This window comes from Podarcis erhardii (assembly GCF_964252035.2).
Source record: "Podarcis erhardii genome assembly, chromosome: 1".
In the NCBI taxonomy this organism is placed as follows: Eukaryota; Metazoa; Chordata; class Lepidosauria; order Squamata; family Lacertidae; genus Podarcis; species Podarcis erhardii.
Window position 1 is genome coordinate 32,389,690 of NC_138497.1, and position 19,993 is coordinate 32,409,682.

Below are 19,993 nucleotides of genomic sequence, written 5' to 3' on the forward strand. Positions count from 1 at the left end.
ATCTGTTCCATTGTGAATTTTCTTCTTAACTTGAAGTTTATTTAGTTTGGAGATTCTTCACTGTGGACTTCGGCTGCAAAGAAAGTAAAACCCCCAGCTTTCTGGTACAATACATAAGCCTTGGAATCCATACACAGCTGGGAGGCCTTCAGAGGGAGGGAGGGAGGGAGGGAAGAGACTTTGTATCCAGCCTTAATACGCACAATCTTTCCCTGTCTTGGAAAATGATGTTTTTTTGATGGTTGCTTTGGAATTCTTTCATTCACAGTGAATAAACTCCCTTCCTCTTCTGAAAGGGATAACAAGTGTGGAATCGCTGCTGCTTGCAATATACTCTCTTTCTGAGGCTGTTGAGAGAGCATTTGAGCTACCGCCCTTGCTGTTGCTTCTGAATCTGCTTGTGTCCCTCAATGATGTCTTTCACTGCCTCATGATCATCCAAGGTTGTCAGATCTCCCAGCTCATCTGCTTTGTTTTCTACAATCTTCTTCAAAACTCGCCTCATAATCTTCCCTGAGCGAGTCTTGGGCAGACGTTGAGTGACCTGAAACAGAAAACGAGGGTTAGAGCAAGGCTGGGAAGTGTACATTGCTGACATTAACCTGAGAAAGTGAAATGTACTTGAAATCACACACACACACACACACACACACACACACACACACACACACACACGTTTGCGTCTGGAACTCTGCTGCAGCCATGCTCCTCCCACTAGTTCCTCAGGGCAATCCCTCAACCCTCATCTTGCTCATTGCCCTTAGGAAGGAATCCTAGCTTTTAGAGCAACAGCAATTTGGCCAGCTCATAGAAGGCGGTACAGTCGTAACTTGAATCCTGAACACCCTGGAACTCGGACATTTTGGTTCCCGAACGCTGCAAACCCGGAAGTATTGTTGTGGTTTATGAACGCTGTTTTGGAACCCGAACGCCTGATGGAGCTTCCATGGCTTCTGATAGGCTGCAGGAGCTTCCTGCAGCCCATCAGAAGCCACAATTCAGTTTATGAACATTTTGGAAGTTGAACGGACTTCCAGAATGGATTCCATTCATTTTCCAAGATACGACTGTATTTGGAACTGAGGCAAATTAGGCTTTTAGGAGCTATCATGCTATGTGTCAGAGTGAGCCCAGGCTAGTGCAGTGCCAGACTTAATATTGGAAAGATCCAAATTCAAATCCTGACTTGGCCATGAACCATCCTTGGCCAGCCACTATCTCCAAGCCTTAACATAGTACAAGGTTATTGTGAGAATTAAAAAAGGGGAGAGAGAAGTCAATAAATATCCATGCCACCCTAAGGTCCTAGGAGGAAGGGTAGGATATAAATTCAAGTATATGTAGTAAAACTTGCTCAAGGCAGTCTACACACATGTATTTTCTCTCATAACATGAAATGTATGCAGGGCATGTTGGAAGGGAACAGATGAATCCTAAAGGCACTCTTGGAACCCACAAGATCCTTAACGTGGCTATTGCTGCTGTACTAGAATGTTCTGAGGAAACCAACAGTGAGATTGGAAGGATCTGAATACTTTAGCCCATTTTAAAAAATATTTAGAAATATTACTGCAGTGGTTACACAGCTGGTTTGTATGCTTTTTACCTTAGATCCTGCCCTCAGCTGGATTCAACCAACTCGTCCCGCTAGTGGAAGCCTGCAAAAAGGCTTCTGCTAGTGCAACGGCTCACCCCCTCCTCCCCGCTGCACATGCACACCCAAATTGGCTCTTGGGTGGTTGAGGCAGCCCCCCAAACTCTGCACAGGGCGCTGAGAAGTGGGGGGTTGCTCCTCCTGGGAAGCTGAAATGTGTGCACTGATGGAACAGTCACCTTAAATCCCTCCCTGAACATGCAGCACTATGTAGCGCAAAGTGGTGGAAATGTGCGGAAGAGGAAAATCACTCAGATTGTTACCTGAATATATTCCGGTGCTGCATACTTTGCAATTTCTTTTGAGACGAGCCCTCGAAGCTCGGAGGCCAGGCTCTCCTGAGAGAGATTAGAGACCTTCTTCAGCACAATGAAGGCATAGGCACCTGTGGAAAGAGGAAGCCAGGAGAAGGATGCGCCATCAGCAAGCGTAGAGGTGCCTGGCAAAGCAGACTCTGCTGCTTCTACTCCTGTCATAACCCTCTGCCATCTCTTGGCGTCAGTAAAATAGAAATGAAGAGCCCTTTCGGGTGTTACTTTTTGCAGCACGGCACCTCCTGCCAAGCAGCTGCTGCTCATGTAGCAAAGGTAATGTCATAAACGCCACACTCCAGTTTCCAGGGAGGAACATTTCAATGTGGATTCACGTGGCCGGGAGCTTCAGCAATTACTTCCATGCCAAAGTAAGAAGCATGCTGCAAGGAGGCTTCAATATGCAATCCCTTTTATTTGGTTTTGTGACTTTGTTTTAATTGCTGACCCAGTCTCTTTTGTTGATTTGTCTCATGCGATTTAAAATATATATGTATGCACGCAACTGTGAGTGATGCATTTGCATTTTGTCTTGTGAACCACGCTGAGATCTTCGGATGAAGGGCGGTTTACTGTATAAATTTAATACAGGGGAATTCCCACTCACGCAAGGTTTCTGTTCCAGGCCACTTGTGCGCATCACCAGGATGCGCATAAGCAGAGATTCCTGCCCCATTCCACCCCCTTTCAGTGCTCTTTTGGGCATGTATGTTAGCAGGAGCACATGGTGCTGATCGTGCGCAAGAGGGCAGTTGCTTGTAAATAATAAAAATAAATAAATAATAAATGCATAGATAAATAATAAAAAGAAGAGTGGGGTATAATTATCTTCCTTATTTATTCTTATTTATTATTTTGTGCTGTAAAAAAAAGTTCAGGCTTGTGCTACAAGATCAGTTCGACAGCCTTATGTGCTCTGTACAATAAAATAGGCCTCTGCAGACATGCAGGTGGAAGCTTGGGAGCTTTTGGCTACTGTACATTCTTTTCCTGTGTTCTCACCATCCTTCCCTGGCCCACAGCATGTATTTTCAACAGCTGGTCTCTGTCACTTCTCCCTGTCAAGGCTTGAATAAACTGGATCAGTGGTTCCCAAACTTTTTTTCCCACGGACCACTTGAAAATTAAGTAGGGCCTCCCCCCCCTTTTTTTTTCCTGCCTGTTGCAGCAATTGTAACGTGCAGTGCTAGAAGCTGTGTGATTTTTAATTGCTTTTATTTATTATATGTTGTGTTGTATTGCAACTTGAATTCCATATAGAATTCAAGCTGCAGTACAGTAAAATACAGTACAGTGGTACCTCGGGCTACATACGCTTCAGGTTACAGACTCCACTAACCCAGAAATAGTGCTTCAGGTTAAGAATTTTGCTTCAGGATGAGAACAGAAATCGTGCTCTGGCAGCACAGCGGCAGCAGGAGGCCTCATTAGCTTAAGTGGTGCTTCAGGTTAAGAACAGTTTCAGGTTAAGAACGGACCTCCGGAACGAATTAAGTACTTAACCCGAGGTACCACTGTATAAGAAATAAAAACAGCAATATAAATTGCAACTGAAGAGCCTATGAATTTTTAATACAATGGTGTGCAGTCACCCATCTTCCACCACAAATCCACAGCCATGCCACGGAATGCTTGAATGTTCACAGACCACTGGTGGCCCCCATCCCCCGTCCCCACAGGCTTGGAGCCCCAGGAATAGATATAAGCAGGCACTCATTCCAGCTACCATTAGAAGTTCCCGTGTGGATGCTGTGAGCGAGATCCTTCTCTTTGCTTCTGTTTACCCTTCCCAATAATGCAGTAAACGTGCAAAGAAAAATCCCACTGGAGAGCCACTCAAGGGGGCGCAAACATTAGCAACTAGACTTGAATTGCTCACCTTCTCCTTTGATCTTGTGAGGAAATCCAATCACAGCTGATTCTGCCACTGCCCCGTGCTTATTCTGAAACACAGGCAGGTCTGTGGTAAGATTCACTTAAAGCAGCAGTTCTCAAGCTGTGGATCCCCAGATGATGTTGGACTACAACTCCCACTATCCCTGAGCTCTGGCCTTGCTCCTGACGGGTAAAAGGCTGTGATAGGCCCAGTCCCCACTTTACTATTTATCACTGTTAATACAGATCAGATACACCAGTTGTAACAAGGGACCAAGTACCACCTCTGAATGTTTATGCTATAGGACAAAAATATAGGGTAAGTCAGAAAGAATATTAAGCTGAAGATGCTCTTAAGCAAAGAATGCCACCGGGGAATGATGTACTGTGTGAGAGGACATCTTCAGAAAATCAATGTGGTCCAACTGTGAGAAGCGAAGCAATCATGGGTATACTTTGGTAACTAACAATGCTGTGGCATCTCTTCTGAAGTCTTGTAGTTCAGGACCTTTTCTTCTAAGCCCATTTTAGCAGAACACTAAAGTCTCCCTGAGGTGACTTCGGTAAATTATTAGTTGAGGCATTTGAGATTCCAGTACCTGCTGGATTCTGTGAGTAGAAATCACAGATTCTGCAACTGGGATTCACTGTTTAGTTTACCAAATAAATAAAAATGGAGACATTCATTTACATCCTTCTGGTTATCAAATTTGTTTTGCCTTCGCAATTACTGTCATCCCCTCCCTGCCTTGCTCAGAATCAATGCTGGAGGAGCATTGGCAAAGTAAAAGGACTGGCAAGTTATCATACAACTTGCAGCAGTCAGTCCTGCAGCAGCTAGTATCCGCTGCCAGCTCATAGCACATGCCCATTTTCGTAGGCTGCTGCTAAGACATGGCAGAGACTACTGTGACAACTGCTGCTTCTGTGAGACCTGGTAAACTCTCTATAGACATGACACAATTTCTTACCACAACGTCTTCTATCTCAGCCGTGCCCAGCCTGTGCCCACTGATGTTGATGACATCATCCAGACGGCCTGTCAACTGGTAGTATCCCTTGCTTGTCCGATATGCTCCATCCCCAGTGAAAAAATATCCTAGGAGGATCAAAACAAGAGATCATTTTCACTTCTAACGTGCAGAAGGCAATAGATTTTAAACTAGCTTGGGGGATCCTGGGGTTCTTCCATGGGGAAAGGAGCTGCTATTTACTTCTACAAACTTGTTCAGGCAATTGCTGATTGGGTGAATGGTGTTGTGTCCTTAGTTTGACTAAGAAGTTGTACCCCAGTTTTTTTCTGGTTCCACAAAGCTCTTGAATACATATGCCCTAAAGAACCTTTTCTTCGAACCCATGGCAATAACCCTTCACTGCTCTCCTTTCCCCTTTCCCTCTCTACAATTCTGTACCTGGGTAAGGCGTCAGGTAGGTCTCCACAAACCTCTGGTGGTCATTGAAAATGGTCCTGGCTATGCCTGGCCATGGCTGAGAAATGCAAAGTGCTCCAGAGACATCATTCTCTGTTAAGAGTTTTCCCTTGAAAACAAGAAATATGGGGTTCTCTTTAAAAATAAATGAATGAATTACAGTGTAATGTATTCTGCACATCTAGCTCATGCTGTGCAACCAAGGAAGTAGCTTGTAATTCAGCATTCCGGGGGTTTTGTTTTAAAAGCAAGCTTCTATGTCTGTGGACAAACATCTAGAAACACCTCCACAAAAATATACTTCTTATAAGAAGATTTGGGTTTTCTCGTTGCAGAGTGTGAATCTTCTTTGGCACTGGAGCCTAGTTATCGATTTCTCTTATTCTCTAGTAATTCTCTAGTATTTTAAAATTCTTGACCCTTTGCTAGTTCATTGATTCGTTGATTCAAATTAGCCACATCTGTTTCCTCTTTAATTCAACCCTAGCTTCTGTTCTGTGGCCATGATTGTGACAAATAATACAGAAACTGCCTTGGCATAAATGATCAGAAATTCATCCGAAATCCCCCAAAGGATGCAAGAAATTGGGAGGAGAGATTGTGCAGAGCAACTCTCAAAGTAGGAAAATCTGTAGGGAAGAAAAACTTGACGGTAGATTCCTGATCTCAAATTCTGCTTGATCCTTCCAAAAATCTTGACCTACAAGCCACATTGGACTGAGATTCTTGCTAATGTGTGTCTGTTAGTTTTTAATATTGATTGCTGTTTACATGACTGAGAATTTACATAAAAGTGGATGATGATAGATAGATAGGTAGATTAGATAGATAGGATTAAAATTTACTTTGTCATCCAAAAGGGAAGGTTTGATGCCAAAGAATGGTCTCATGGCCATGGCTGGAAGGATCTCATCACCTGGGTTTGAAGGTCGAGGAGCAATACAGATGCCTCCAGTTTCTAAACAAAACAAAACAAAACTTCAACACCCTTGAAATCTGGTCAGTAAGAGAATGCTAACAAGAAAACATTTCTACTTTGTATGATCTCCAGTTCTTTGGAGGCAAATATGCTTTTCCTGTGTTAAGAATGTCAAGAAAGGCCTGAGCCACTGGTCTTCATAAGGAGCATGGGGAGAAGACAAGTTTTTCTTTCTTTCTTTCTTTCTTTCTTTCTTTCTTTCTTTCTTTCTTTCTTTCATTCATTTTATTCATTCATAAATGAATGAATGAATTTCAGGTTTATACATTTCAATAATTTTACAGTTATTTTAACATTTCAAAATTTAACTTACTTCCCCCTCTCTCCCCCCCTCTTTCTGCAGTTCCTTAAATTTATTTTTAATATTTTCTGCATATCCAAATTAACTTAATTTGTTCATTTATTCATCTACTTTAAATATATACTCTGCAGGCTATTACAATAATCCTGCCACTGTTCATAGCTGTTTACAATTTGTTTGTAAATATTCAATAAACCATTTCCATCCTTTTATAAAATGTTTGCTATCTTGATTTCTTATTTTTCCAGTAAGTTTTGCCATTTCTGTATATTCCATAAGTTTTTGTATCCATTTTTCTTTTGCTGGGACAAGTTTCTTGATTGATTGAATACATCCCTATATGCAAATAACTGAAACTGCACAGGTTCTCTTCAGATGCTACTTAACAAGTTGTGTAAAATTATAGTCTTCCTACCTGTTTGCCACCAGGTATCCACTACAGGGCACCGTCCATCTCCAACCACTTTGAAGTACCACTCCCATGCTTCTGTGTTGATAGGTTCTCCCACTGCAAGAGGAAGAAAAGAAGCAAACAGCTTGTAAGAAAGAAGCACCTGCAAGCTTTAGACGTCACAACACCCTGCCCAATGGAATAAATTAAATCTCTTGTCAGCCAGTCCTTTTTGCATTCCCTTATATATTCTCTGTGAAGCAGCAGTAGTATATAAATATATTTGGATCTGTCTGATCATTTCCACATTCCACCCAGCAGAGCTGCTGTGTAATTTTAGGCTCTGGACTTGAATCGTCTTGGGTGAGGAGCTCTTTAGAGGGCCATGTGGATTACTGCAGGTACCGTATTTTTTGCACCATAACACTCACTTTTTTCCTCCTAGAAAGCAAGGGGAAATGTCTGTGCGTGTTACGGAGGAAATGCCTACGGGTGGCATGCCTACGGATTTTCCTCCTCTAAAAACTATGTGCGTGTTATGGTTGGGTGCGTGTTATAGAGCGAAAAATACGGTACTTCAAAGTGTGATAAGCCAACTCCAATGTGTCTGCCTTGGACTTCTGCCCCAAAGTCGTGACCTGATGGCACCACAGATTCCATGAATCCACCTGCTGCGAAATATTCAACCAAATTTGTAAACTTGGTTATTCTTTTATGTGGCTTTGCCATGAATGCAAAGTTCCAGCGCAATAGCTACCTGATCCAAGGATTTTGAGGGAAGATCTGTCATATTTCTTTACCCAATCATCCCCGTATCTAAGCAGTAGGCGAATAGCTGTAGGGGCTCCATAGAATTGATTTATCTTTAACCTCTCCACAGTTTCCCAGTAACGTCCTGAAATAAAAAGATGAAACCAGTTACCTCAGGAAGTGGTCATTATCCCCTGTGTTTGAATTAGCCATGCTTTGTTGTATTTTTCAAGCACGTGAAGCCCAACTTGACATAAACAAGCATAATTCTAAACGGGCCAATTGGCCTCTCTTTAACTTGACAACCTCTTCTTTATCTAATCCATGATCCCTTGGCTGCATCCGGCCCCCCACCATCTAGTTCTCCCTATCTAGGTCAATCGTTCAATTTTTGTTTTACTGACCACTCCAACTGTGACCCACCTAAAAAAAAAATTCTTAAAAAAATACCACAGAAGTTTTTATTCATTTAATTTAAAAACTGAGCACTCCCATGGTTGGGTGGACACATGGACAGGCTACTCAGGTGAGGCAAGGAGGAATCTGGTGAAGAAGAGGGAACAGGAGGACAGAGATGTAGGTGGGTTGCCCAGGCAAGCGGCCCAGGTGAGCCACAGAGGACTTTTTTGGAGTGTTGTTGTAAAGGGAGCAGATTGTCCAAATGTAAAGGGAAGGGGAAGAATTGGCAATGGGGTGAGGCTTGGCAGGGCATGGAGGGCAAGCAAGGTTGGTGAGGGTAGGAAGATGGGATGCAACCTCAGTATATGTATGCAGAGTGACTCATTACTCCTTTTTCTTACGAATGAAATGGAGCAAAAATGTTTACAACACCTTGATTAATGTATTTATTGGCAAGGGTAGAGCTAAGAAGTGGGGTTTTACAAAGGCAACTTCACTTTAAGGCAACAGCTGGCCATCCCTTCCATACATTAACAGCTTTGTCCACAGCCATTTATTGTGTCTACTGTTTTGTTTTTTACCTGGATTAGGGTACACTGGAGTGCTCTCAAAAAGGACTGTGGTTCCTCCGTTGCACAAAGGGCCATATACCACATAGCTGTGCCCTGTGATCCAGCCAATGTCTGCAATGCAGCCAAAGACATCTCCATCATGGTAGTCAAACACGTACTGCAGGAAAGCAAGCAATGTAAGAAATGAGAACAGCTTCATCCCCACCCAACGAGTTTACATAACATCTATTGGGTAAAAGTTATCTATAGTTGGGGTACTGTTTCCGTGCTGGAAAACTTGCCAACATTCATACTTCCTGTTTTTCTTCCCTTTAATATCTCTGGCCAGACATGTTTAGAGTAAAATGAACTTTTCTAATACGGTGCCAAGAGACAGATACTTCTTTTTAAAAAGCATTGTGTGAACATGCCCAGTGGGAAGCAATGTCATAGAACAACAAAATGGAAAAACCAAATGCTTGGGTGCAGTGGTGTTCATAGCAATTATCAGTCTCAGTAGTGGCAAAAGTGGCTTAGCCTGCTGGGCATGCTTGTTTTACCCAGTGTTGTAACACCCTCAGTGCTTTAAAATGATCCGACCAAGTCCTTTCATCCTTTACATAGCTTGTAATTACAATTAGAAATTCAAGAAATGCTCTCCAGGCCTGGAGGAGACATTCTTGCTTCCTCTGCTGAACAAATGCTGGGTATGCATGGCTTGCCACAGAAACCAGCTCTATCAACAGCAGGGTTTGAGCCTAATTAGGCCTGGCAGAGGTCCCAAACTGGCTCATGAGGCCATTTCCCCCAAACCACACTCATCTGCCCCACGCCTGCCATCATCTGTGACAGGCATGGGGCATCTAGAGAGGTGACTGCAACCTTAACATCGTGCTCCTGTTTGTCCCTTGCTGTAACCAGCAATCATCATTTCAGAGCTTATTGCAATTTCTGCTGCTCAGACTCCTGGCTATAAATGTGGCTGGCTTTTTAATACTGCCCTGGAGCAAAATAGAGTTATAGCATATTCAGCGACAACTGGACTGCATGGCTGATGATCCACTTGGCAAAACTTATTTTTATTGGGTCCATTTCTTGTAGTTTCACTTTCTGTCTTCTTTTAAACCAGATCATTATCAAATGCATCCTCTCTAGGTTTTTTGGCTGTTGCTTCTGCAGCTGTTATGTAAAACAATACCCTGTGCCCTCTCCTCTCCCCACTCTCTGAGCTTATTGTTATTGGGGTTGCTGTAGCAATGTCATCCCTCCTGGTGACAGATGAGGATTCCTGAGGGGCAGATTTGAGGAGTGTGGGTCAGCATGTTTGCAATGGAAACTTGCCATTCTCTGGGTTGCTTCATTGTGAAGACACCACCAAGAGTGCTGCTTCCAGCAGGGAGGAAAAAAAGCAGAAATCCACTGCAATCCCATCTTGTGGTTTTCAAAGTCATTTGGAAGCTCTGTGACCAATATTCCAACTTTTTTTTTTTCCTTTCCAGGAAAATGTAGGTTTGAACACTGGATGAATGCTTAACCCTTTCCCTATGAGCCACTTTTCTGAGCAAAACTATTCCCCTCCGTTTTATGAGAACCTGCCAAGGCAGAAGCAGCTGGGGAGGGGGGATTTTATTTGCAATAGTAGCCTATGAAAAAATGGATTGAGTATTCCTTCCCCAGCACAGCGCCTGAAATCAAATTTATAGCCACTAATGTCTGCATTTCCTTTTAAAAATAATACATTAGGAGATGGATGAACCAAATCACAGAGTAGCCTCAAAGTAACATATCGCACAGATGCCTTCTCCTATGTCCTGTGCCAAAGAATTGCAACTTGAAGTGGTAAAAATGTAACTTCTGATGATGAATTCACTTGATTCTCAGTCTGAACTGATCATATTTAATCAGAATTAAATCCCATTATCGGTTATATTAATGTGTAAACCTGGGATCAGGCTTCCAGAGAAAGGCTACACTCCTATGCACACTTACTTGGGAATAGGCCCCGCTGAATACCATGAGAATGACTTTTGATAGACATGTCTAGATCTGGTCTATACTTTTGCAATTCTCTACACACTAACCTGGCAGTCAGCTCCACTGAATGCAGCGGGATTTAGAGTGCATCTGTAAAGGGGGCTTAATACTGCAAACAGGCTATTGGTTAGAGTGTGGTGCTGATAATGCCAAGGTTTGATCCCCAAATTGGACATCTGCATATTCCTGCATAGCAGGGGGTTGGACTAGATGATTCTCAGGGTCCCTTCCAACTCTACAATTCTATGATGCTATGATTCTAATTGCAAACAAGTCAATGGCAACCTTTTAAAAAACTAAATAGATTTTCCCTAGAAAAGGAAACTCTACAGTCGGGATAATTGTTCAGTTGTTTGCTTTAGGTGGGGTTGTACTGCCCTTGAAAGAGCACATTTGTAGTCTGAGGATGCTCCTGGCTCCATCTTTGTCACTGGAGGCCCAGGTGACCTCAGTGGCTAGGAGTGTCTTTTACCACCTTTGACTGGTAAAACAGATATGGCTGTTTCTGGACCGTGAAATTCTGATCACTGACATTGGTAACCTCCAGGCAGGCTTACTGCAATGTGCTCCTTGTGGGGCTCTCCCTTGAGGTTGGTCTAGAAGCTGTAGCTGGTGGGAAATGCAAGAGCTTAACTGCTCTTTGGACAGGATATTACCAACATGTTACCCTGCTGTCGAAATAAATGCATTGGCTGACAGGGCTACTGTCAGTTCAAGGTCTTGGTTTTGGTGTATAATGTCCTATACAGATATGTGAAATGTTGCCTCATTCCTTATATACCTGAGTCAATCATTGTGAGGGCTGCCTATATATACCAACTTATTAGGAGGTCCACATCACACCATATAAGAACGGAGTTAATAATAATAATAATAATAATAATAATAATAATAATTTTTTATTTATACCCTGCCCTTCCCATTTCAAAAACAGGGCTCAGGGCAGCTAACAACAAACTTAATTATAAAAGCAGCTTAAAATACAGTATAAAAACATGAATAACAATAAAATTCAAAAATCAATTTAGGGGAAATAAGCATTAGATAATCCCCAGGGCTAGCTGTCTGAATTGGTCCTACATGGGCCAGTGAGGAGACCAGGGGAGACCAGGGGAGACCAGGGGAGAATTAGCTGTGGGTAATCTTCATAAAAGGGGAGGGGGAGAGAAGGAAAATAAAAGTTCAGGCTGAATTCAAATTAAAGACCAAGCAGAATAGCTCTGTCTTACAGGCCTGATGGAAGGAGGTTAAATCCTGAAGGGCCCTAGTCTCATGGGACAGAGCATTCCACCAGGTGGTGTTCCATTAGTGTTATGGCACCTACCCTTTGAAAATCCATCCCCTAAAACATTAGACAGGTAATGTCTCTGTTGCCTTTTTGGCACCTACTGAAGACTTTCATCAACCAAGAAGCCTTTTAAGCATAGCTCTTTCCCAGTCTGCATCTGTACGGAAATTGATTTGAGCTCTGTAAGCCAAATAAACACGTTCCCTGAAGCGTCTACACAGCTTTCATCGTGGTGAGACACCAGTTTTGATTGAGGCTGCTCGCTGTGCCTGGCTTTGGGTCTCTGTCACCTTAGTTGCTGTCGAGCCTGTGACCAGTCAGATTCTCCCTTAGTGAGGAGTAAATTATAGCCGGCAGCTCCTGAGCAGCTCTCCGGTAGCAGATGCATAGAAGGAAATATGACATGGCAGGTTAGCAGGGTTTAATTGTCCTCTGTGATGTTATGGGATATCTCTGCTCTGTACATTTGTGCGTACTTACCTTGTGCGTGATGGCAGCGTACAGCAAATAACCTGCCTGGGTGTGGACCAGTCCTTTGGGTTTCCCAGTACTTCCTGAAGTGTAGAGGAGGAACAGTAAATCTTCACTCTCCAAGGCAGCAGGCTCACAGGTCACGTCCTCCTTCATCATCTCCTGTCACAGGAAGCAGAGAAGCTCTCTCAGTAGGCTCTCTTCACAGCCCCCAGACCTCCTTCACTTCCCCCTGCACCAAGGGCCAAATTAAGAAGGAAGCTTAGTGGGACTGGGCCCACCTTTTCCACACACACATCTCCACTGCCCCAAGCTTTTGGGGTTTTTTTAAGCACATCTCAGATTCTTATGGCTGAAGAAAGAAGCTTGGCAGTATATTAGCTCCACAACTTTAGCCTCCATTGCTCCTACTGATATGGGTAGGAACATAGGAAGCTGTCTTATGTAGTCAGACCATTGGGCCATTGTCTACACACTAACTGGCCAGATGCTCTGCCGCTAAGCTATGGCCCATCCCCATAAAAATGATGAAAAGAGACCCCATGTCTTCTATATGCTTTTAAAAGCAGGTGTTATTGCAACTTACATATTTAGCATCTTGTCTAGTTTGACACTACAGTACCACACCATTTCCACCTTATTGTTCCATTTCTGTAGAAAGAAATTGAGCTTTTCTGGGGGGGGGGAATTTTAATTAGGTAACTGTGCAAGCAGGATTAAATACCCCTCCCCTGCTGCTAAAATCTCACTCCAAAGGGTGAAGCTGCTATCAGCATCTTTTTTTAAAAAAAGTTGATCCTAGTGCAGATTTCCTAAAGATTCCTCTGCATCTTCCTCAATAACATCTCAATAATGGATATAAGAAGGCTTAAATAGTGGGTTCCCCCCCCCAGATGTTTGACAGCAGCTTCAGAAATGTATTATATGTAGGAACCATCAGTCATGGAGGCCCTGCTCACATGTCTGCCAGTAGTATATATGAGCTCATGAGAGGCAGGGCCTTTTGTGCGCTGGTCCCATCCTCACAGAATGCTCTTCCATAGCAAGTTTACCTGGCTCCCTTCCTTATTATTCTTAAATGGGCCTTAAACCTTTCAGTCTTTCAATTTATGCTGGTTTTCTATTACATATTCTACTGTTCTAGTTTTCACTGTTACTGAAATCCTAATATGTATGTCTTTCAAATTTTATATTAATGTTGATGTTGCAGCTAATTGAATCTTAGAAATATACCTTACTTTTTATTTTATTGTAAACTGCTTTGAGAAGGTTTAAAATATTTTCAGGGCAGGATTAAAACGTTTTAAAGAAATGAATGTATGAAATTGCAGACGAGCACTGTGAATGACCACTCCCGCCATGCTGTTATGTGCTGGCGGGAAGGAGGAGGAGAAGAGAGGCATGAGAGGAGCAGGTGGCCCCAGTGCTTATCTATAGCTTATGGCATACATAACCTATGGCTTATGGAGCCAACAATGATGTTCAAATATAGCCTATGAGTGGGGCATTGGTTCTCACCTCCTCCAGCAGTAGATCCAGGGCTGACATGGGCACCTTCTTATCAGTCCTCCTTGAAACAAAAACCCGCTTCACCTTTGGACACAATTCAAGAGCCTCGTCCACTGTCTGCTTTAGCTCAACCAACTTGCCCCCTCGCAAGCCTTGGTTCACTGTGATCACTGTTTCAGACTGAGCTGGAGAAGATGAAAGAAAACAATACAGATGCAACATACTGCACCCTTTCCCCCTGCATGGGACACGGGTGGTGCTGTGGTCTAAACCACGGGGCCTCTTGGCCTTGCCAATCAGAAGGTCGGAGGTTCAAATCCCTGCAACGGGTTGAGCTCCCGTTGCTCTGTCCCAGCTCCTGCCAATCTAGCAGTTCGAAAGCACACCAGTGCAAGTAGATAAATAGGTACCGCTATGGCGGGAAGGTAAATGGCGTTTCCGCGGGCTCTAGTTTCCATCATGGTGTTCCATTGCAGTTTAGTCATGCTGGTCGCATGACCCAGAAAGCTGTCTGTGGACAAATGCCAGCTCCCTCAGCCTGAAAGTAAGATAAGCACCACAACCCCATAGTCACCTTTGACTGGACTTAACTGTCCAGGGGTCCTTTACTACTTCTTCTTCTTCTTCTTTACCCTTTCCCCCCAGCTCAAGTATATACAGGGGGTGAATTCCTTCCTCTAGAAAATCCCTTCCTAATGCTGGTAGGGATTCCTTCACAAATGTGCTTTGCTATAAAGTAATTCCACAGCCTGCCATGAGCTCTGCAGTGCTTTTGGGATCAGGCTTGGGTTGGGAGATTCAACGCAGGAGAAGGGAGGGAAAGAGTGTCATGATTAAAATGATATTTTTTTTTAAGACACCCCTTTCCATACTTTTCTTTCCATCAAGACTGGAGAACAGAGTGCTCTAATACATAAGGACTTTTGGTAAGAGAACATTAACGGCAGAAATATTTGCATATAAATCACTATTTCTGCACACTCAGTTGGTCCCTGAGGCTGTATATAAAGTTAGTAAAAGAAAAATGAAGAAAAGGATGTGTACAGTCCTCAGTGAAGGAGGCTCTTACCATCACGGATCCTGTCAGCCAATGCAACGGAACTGAATCCAGCAAATACCACTGTGTGTATTGCTCCAATTCGGGCACAGGCTAACATACTTGCCACAGCCATCGGACACGGGGGCATGTAAATGGTGACTCGGTCACCTTTCTTCACTCCATGTCGCTTCAAGGTGTTCCCAAGGCGGCATGTCATCTCTAGCAATTCTCTGTCCAAAGAAAACACCTGGTTGTTTAGATACCCTCTTTAAAAAAAAAAAGCAAAAAAAAACCCCACCAATCTCTTCTGAATCATGTTAAGGACAATAACTACAGAGCACCACATTTATGATCTTTAGCACTGACTCCCTTGTATCTTCCATCAAAAGTAAAAGGAAGAAGGAAGAAAAGGAATAAGGAAGATATGTGACTGGCCCAAGGTCACCCAGCAGCTGCATGTGGAGGAGCGGAGACGTGAACCCGGTTCACCAGATTAGGAGTCAACTGCTCTTAACCACTACACCACACTGGAGTAACCCTGCTCTGATGGCAGCTGGAGTCTAGCAACATCTGGAGGGCCACCAAAGCCGTCTTTCCTATTGGGCTTAGTGGCACGTTGCGCCAGGGCACCGACCTCTCAGGGGTGCCCCAGTGAGTGGAGGAGCTGTGCAGCTTTGCCAGTGGCCTCCCCTTTCCCTGCACACCCGCCAGCTGTGCCCCATAAACCATATAGCTGGCAGGCGGGCAGCTTGCCTCCCAAGCCTCTGCGGAAGGAGAGTGATCCCTGCAGAGGCTTGGGAAAAGGTCGACAACTCTGGGAAAGGGGGGGGGGCGCCGAAGGTATCTTTGCACCACAGCACTGGATATGCTTAAGACGGCCATGAGGGCCACAGTTTGCTCATCCCTAAAAAGTATCACTTTATATACTGAAATTTGAGCTCTGATATTAAAACACAGCATTGCAATATTAAGAACAGCATTGCAACTTGCAGGCTGAGCTTAACATTAAGGAATGAGAACTATAAACTGACTGCATTGTGACATTTTCTCCAAATGAATGATGTCCACACATATTAGAAAACTGAATAGTTTTTAAATGCAGCTCAAAATGCAGTGCAAAAAGGCAAGCAATTACCTGTATGTAATCCGTTCCTCTTGCCCAGGCTCATCTTTCTCCCAGATCAGGGCAACTTTATTGGGGGCTTTGTGGACATGTCTATCCAAACAGTTGACTAAAGGAGAAGATGCTCATTAATGACAGGCTCAGGTGTCTGCAGTTTACCCCATGTTATGGAGAAAGTGGATAGTTAACAACAACAACAACAACAACAACAACAACAACAACAACAACAACAACAACAACAACAACAGTGTCATTATTGCCCCAGGCACTCTGAGTGGTTTCCTGCATATACAAAAGCATAATAAATATTATTAACACATAAAAGTACTGGAATTATCGATATTAAGTATTCCATAAATGTACAAGAACAGACTGGCCATCATCAGATTGCTGAGTGAAAATTTTGCAGCTGATTTGTAACAAATTGTACAGTACACGTAGATTGTGCAGGTAGCACTTGCCCCGTGTCAACTACACTGCCTAAGGTCAATTGCACAACCTGTTATCAATATGCAGAAGTCAAAGCTGTACATCCCAAGTTAATTATTTGCACAGCCCAAAACACATCAGTTGCACAACCTTTGTAGATTGTACATCCTGTAATAGATTAGCTGTACAGCTTGTATTATTTCGTTTCACAACTCATACTACATTAGTTGCTCATTTTGCCCATCTGAAATTGTAGCGGAAAGTAAGGTTCAATGCCACCAGTCCATTACATTTCAAATACGCTTCTGTTTACTAGACACTCAGATTCATTTCTTAATCCCCAGCCTCTCTATAGCAGTTATTAAGGCAATGAACACAGCTGAATAATCAGCTATTTGGTACAATGTGAGACACTTTGGCGCTCAGCAAATCATAGATAGTGTTCCACAGTTTATGTTAATCGTGGTGTGGGTTACTGCTCACCGAGTCTCCATTTCTGCCACTTTACAATCTCCTTTTTCTTATTACAGATAGGTAGCCGTGTTGGTCTGCCATAGTCAAAACAAAAAATTCCTTCCAGTAGCACCTTAAAGACCAACTAAGTTAGTTTTTCTTAGTTATTTTAAATATATATATATATATATTCTACCCTTCAACAGAGTCAGTGTGGTGTAGCGTTTAGAGTGTTGGATGAGGACCTGGGAGACCATTGTCAGTCAGGATATAGAATTCTGGGTACTTGATATGGCACCAGGCTAGACTATTTTGTAAGTCACTTTGAGGGTTTTTTTTTTCCCTTTAAAAAACAACAACAATTAAGCGGTATATAAATTTAATGAAATAAATAATAGATTGTGTGGCAACTCAAAGGAACAGAAAGATGGTGGCAGCAATATCTTGTCCCAGAAGAATTCTTAAACAAAGATGTGGCCGATGGTTGCACCCTAAATCTTTGAATGCTAAAATGGAAAATATTTGATGTACAATAGGCAACAGAACAGCCACATACTTGAACAAATAAACAATTTTATCCATTAGTGCACTTTGGGAAGCCAGATATTTCCCACCACACATTTTACATGGTGTGTTCCGCTTGCTTGCATGATGCTTCCACTCATTATTTGATTATATTGTGGTTCTCTTCTAGTCAGTCTGAGCCCCCTGGACTCAAATTTGGTGTGAACGTTTGAAGCCCAGCATGTTAAACTTGCAGGGTGCAAAAACCAGGCACACTGCAATAAGTTTTGGACAGAACTTTTATCACAAAGACCATAGATTAAAGTCTAATCTATAAGAAATAAAATAATTCCCAGATCTGGAATAAAGCAACAAGGCAATGAATCTCACCTTAAGGCCTGTTATTGTTTTTCTGTACATTATATTATTATTGTCACATTTATTTTTATCCTATTCTTTCCCCAAAGAGGCCAGGACAGCATGAATAGCTTTCCCCAATCTCTTCTCACAACAACCCTGTGGGGTAAGCTAGTCTGAGAAATGGTAGCTACCCAGCGTGAGCTTCAAGGTTGAGGAGGTATTCAAATGCACATCACAGCTCCATGCAATGCCCCACACCAGCCTCCTTCAAGTGTTTTGCCACCTTGAATGCAATGTTTATACTGGATAATAAAAAAGAATCCAGTCTATGGAAGTTAGAATTTTTCCCCTACAGGCGGGGGGGGGGGGGGAGAGAATAGCAGGTTTTCTCCTTACCTGCTACATTTAGCTGCCCTCCAAGGAACCAGGTCAGGTGGCCCTGCTGCAGGTTACAGTCACTGACAGAATGAAAAGGGTTGATCCACAGAAGCCGGCTTCTCCCAAGTGCTCCCCAGAATTCATTTGTTTGTTCCACAGATACCTGGTACAACCCGTGGTGGTCCTTTGGTCCAGGAAAAGAGGTGGCCTCTGGCATGTATGCAGTTAGTGCCCCTTTGCTCCACGCTCTGAATATGTAAGAGGACAATTTGCCTCCAGGGGCAATTTCTGCGAAACAGTTTCTAGCAAACAGCCAGGCCATGATCCTGGGGTACAAGAGAAACCCCCTGTCCCTCAGCCAAGCCAAGCTTCTTCTTCTCTAAGCATAAATCCTAGGTTTGGAAAACGTGGCGTCTTTTCCCTCCCACGGAGAGATTTGCTTCTCGGTCACCAAACTGTAAATCCACGTTGAGAAAGAGAGCTCAACAGAGCGTTCCACTCTCTCCCTGAAAAAGAAACAACCAACCACACATCTACTGATCCTCTTCCAAAGAAAATATGCAAAGGAAATTCAATCTCTTTGAAAGGAGGAGTAGGGGGTGGGGTTTAGGAATGTCCAACTGGAATACCGGTAACCTTCATGCTAATCTGAATCTCCTCCTGTACTGAAGCCAGTTATGGCTGTTAGTTGTATGCATAGCCACAGTTTATCCAGACTGGACTGTGTTGGCTCACACTGTGTTGCATTCCTCTTCTAGTAACTACTCTGCAATAGATACGGGGTCACAGGATTACGGGGAAAAAATAATCTGCTTGTGAAGTACAGCATGCACTGGGGTATGTAACATGTAGATTGCAGTGTGCCAGTTCGTGATAAAAGGAAAAGGAGGCCCCTAGTCCAGTTTATTCCTTACACTCCTGCACTTGCTTTTCCAACACAAACATTAAAGACACCGGCAGATGTAGTTTCCCTGCCGCAATAGCTTTGGTGCTGTGTTCTTCCAGGAAACCCAGGGGTTTCTTGGAAATTTATCACAGTTTTCTAAGTGACAAGACCAATAACAGCAGGCATGTTTCCCTGAAATGATAGTTCGCCTACAACCACCGAACATTCCCAGCAATGTGTTGGATGCAAGTGGCAACAGTGAACAGGCCCACTGCTCCGATGTGAACAATCATGTGACCTTGGACAGTTCCCACAATCCCTTGTGCAGGAGATCCACAGAAGATGGGCAGGGATTCCTTGCCAGATGTAGAAAAGGGTTCCCTGGCTCTAGAAAGTATGAAAGTCACTGGTCTTAACTGTTGCCATTCCAGCAGTTATATTTGTATCTTTGCTACAGGCTTCTTCTTTTTCCTCACGTACAGGCAAAACCCGATTTACACTCAGGTTATGTTCCTGAACCCTGCACCCGTTCCACCTCCACCCCATTATGCCCCCTTTCCCTGCCACTTCCAGGTCGCTGTGATGCGTGCATGCGCGGTCGCGCTTAAATCAGATGTGCGTACTCTTTTTTTCTCATGTCCTTTTGCCCATTCTGCCTTCTCCATATCCTGTAGAGAACCGCCAATGATTTTAGCTCACGTTGTTTCGAATGGCACTTGTATAGAATGACAAATTTTGACAAGAAGGAGCAATATTTGAAAGCCTCTTAAAAACAATTCTATTGATTGTTCTCTATTGTTTTTAAAGGCTTTTTATGTTGCCCTACACCTCGGGTGGTGCTGTGGGTTAAACCACAGAGCCTAGGGCTTGCCGATCAG

At 43.3% G+C, this 19,993-nt stretch overlaps 1 protein-coding gene across 1 annotated transcript; it reads right to left on the reverse strand.

Moving 5' to 3' along the window:
• Positions 1 to 5: 5 nt before the first annotated feature.
• Positions 6 to 18,871, reverse strand: LOC309341569 (acetyl-coenzyme A synthetase 2-like, mitochondrial). Its single transcript, XM_081861241.1, has 14 exons — positions 18,248 to 18,871; positions 16,118 to 16,214; positions 15,013 to 15,212; positions 13,953 to 14,128; positions 12,444 to 12,596; positions 8,672 to 8,819; positions 7,699 to 7,836; positions 6,966 to 7,058; positions 6,116 to 6,228; positions 5,253 to 5,379; positions 4,812 to 4,939; positions 3,845 to 3,908; positions 1,918 to 2,039; positions 6 to 544 (listed from the first exon to the last, which is right to left on the reverse strand). The coding sequence occupies exons 1-14, from the start codon at positions 18,549 to 18,551 to the stop codon at positions 368 to 370; spliced, it is 2,040 nt and encodes a 679-aa protein (XP_081717367.1). The 5' UTR covers positions 18,552 to 18,871; the 3' UTR covers positions 6 to 367.
• Between the last annotated feature and the right edge of the window lie 1,122 nt (positions 18,872 to 19,993).

Bases quoted from the DNA above. Each gene is read 5' to 3' on its own strand.
- LOC309341569 (XM_081861241.1), bottom strand. From the start codon at position 18,551: ATGGCCTGGCTGTTTGCTAGAAACTGTTTCGCAGAAATTGCCCCTGGA. The intron at 14,129-15,012 runs GTAAGAGCCTCC...CATCTTCTCCAG, and splicing joins GGCTGACAGGATCCGTGATG to CTCAGTCTGAAACAGTGATC. The intron at 4,940-5,252 runs GTACAGAATTGT...TGATCCTCCTAG, and splicing joins CTACCTGACGCCTTACCCAG to GATATTTTTTCACTGGGGAT.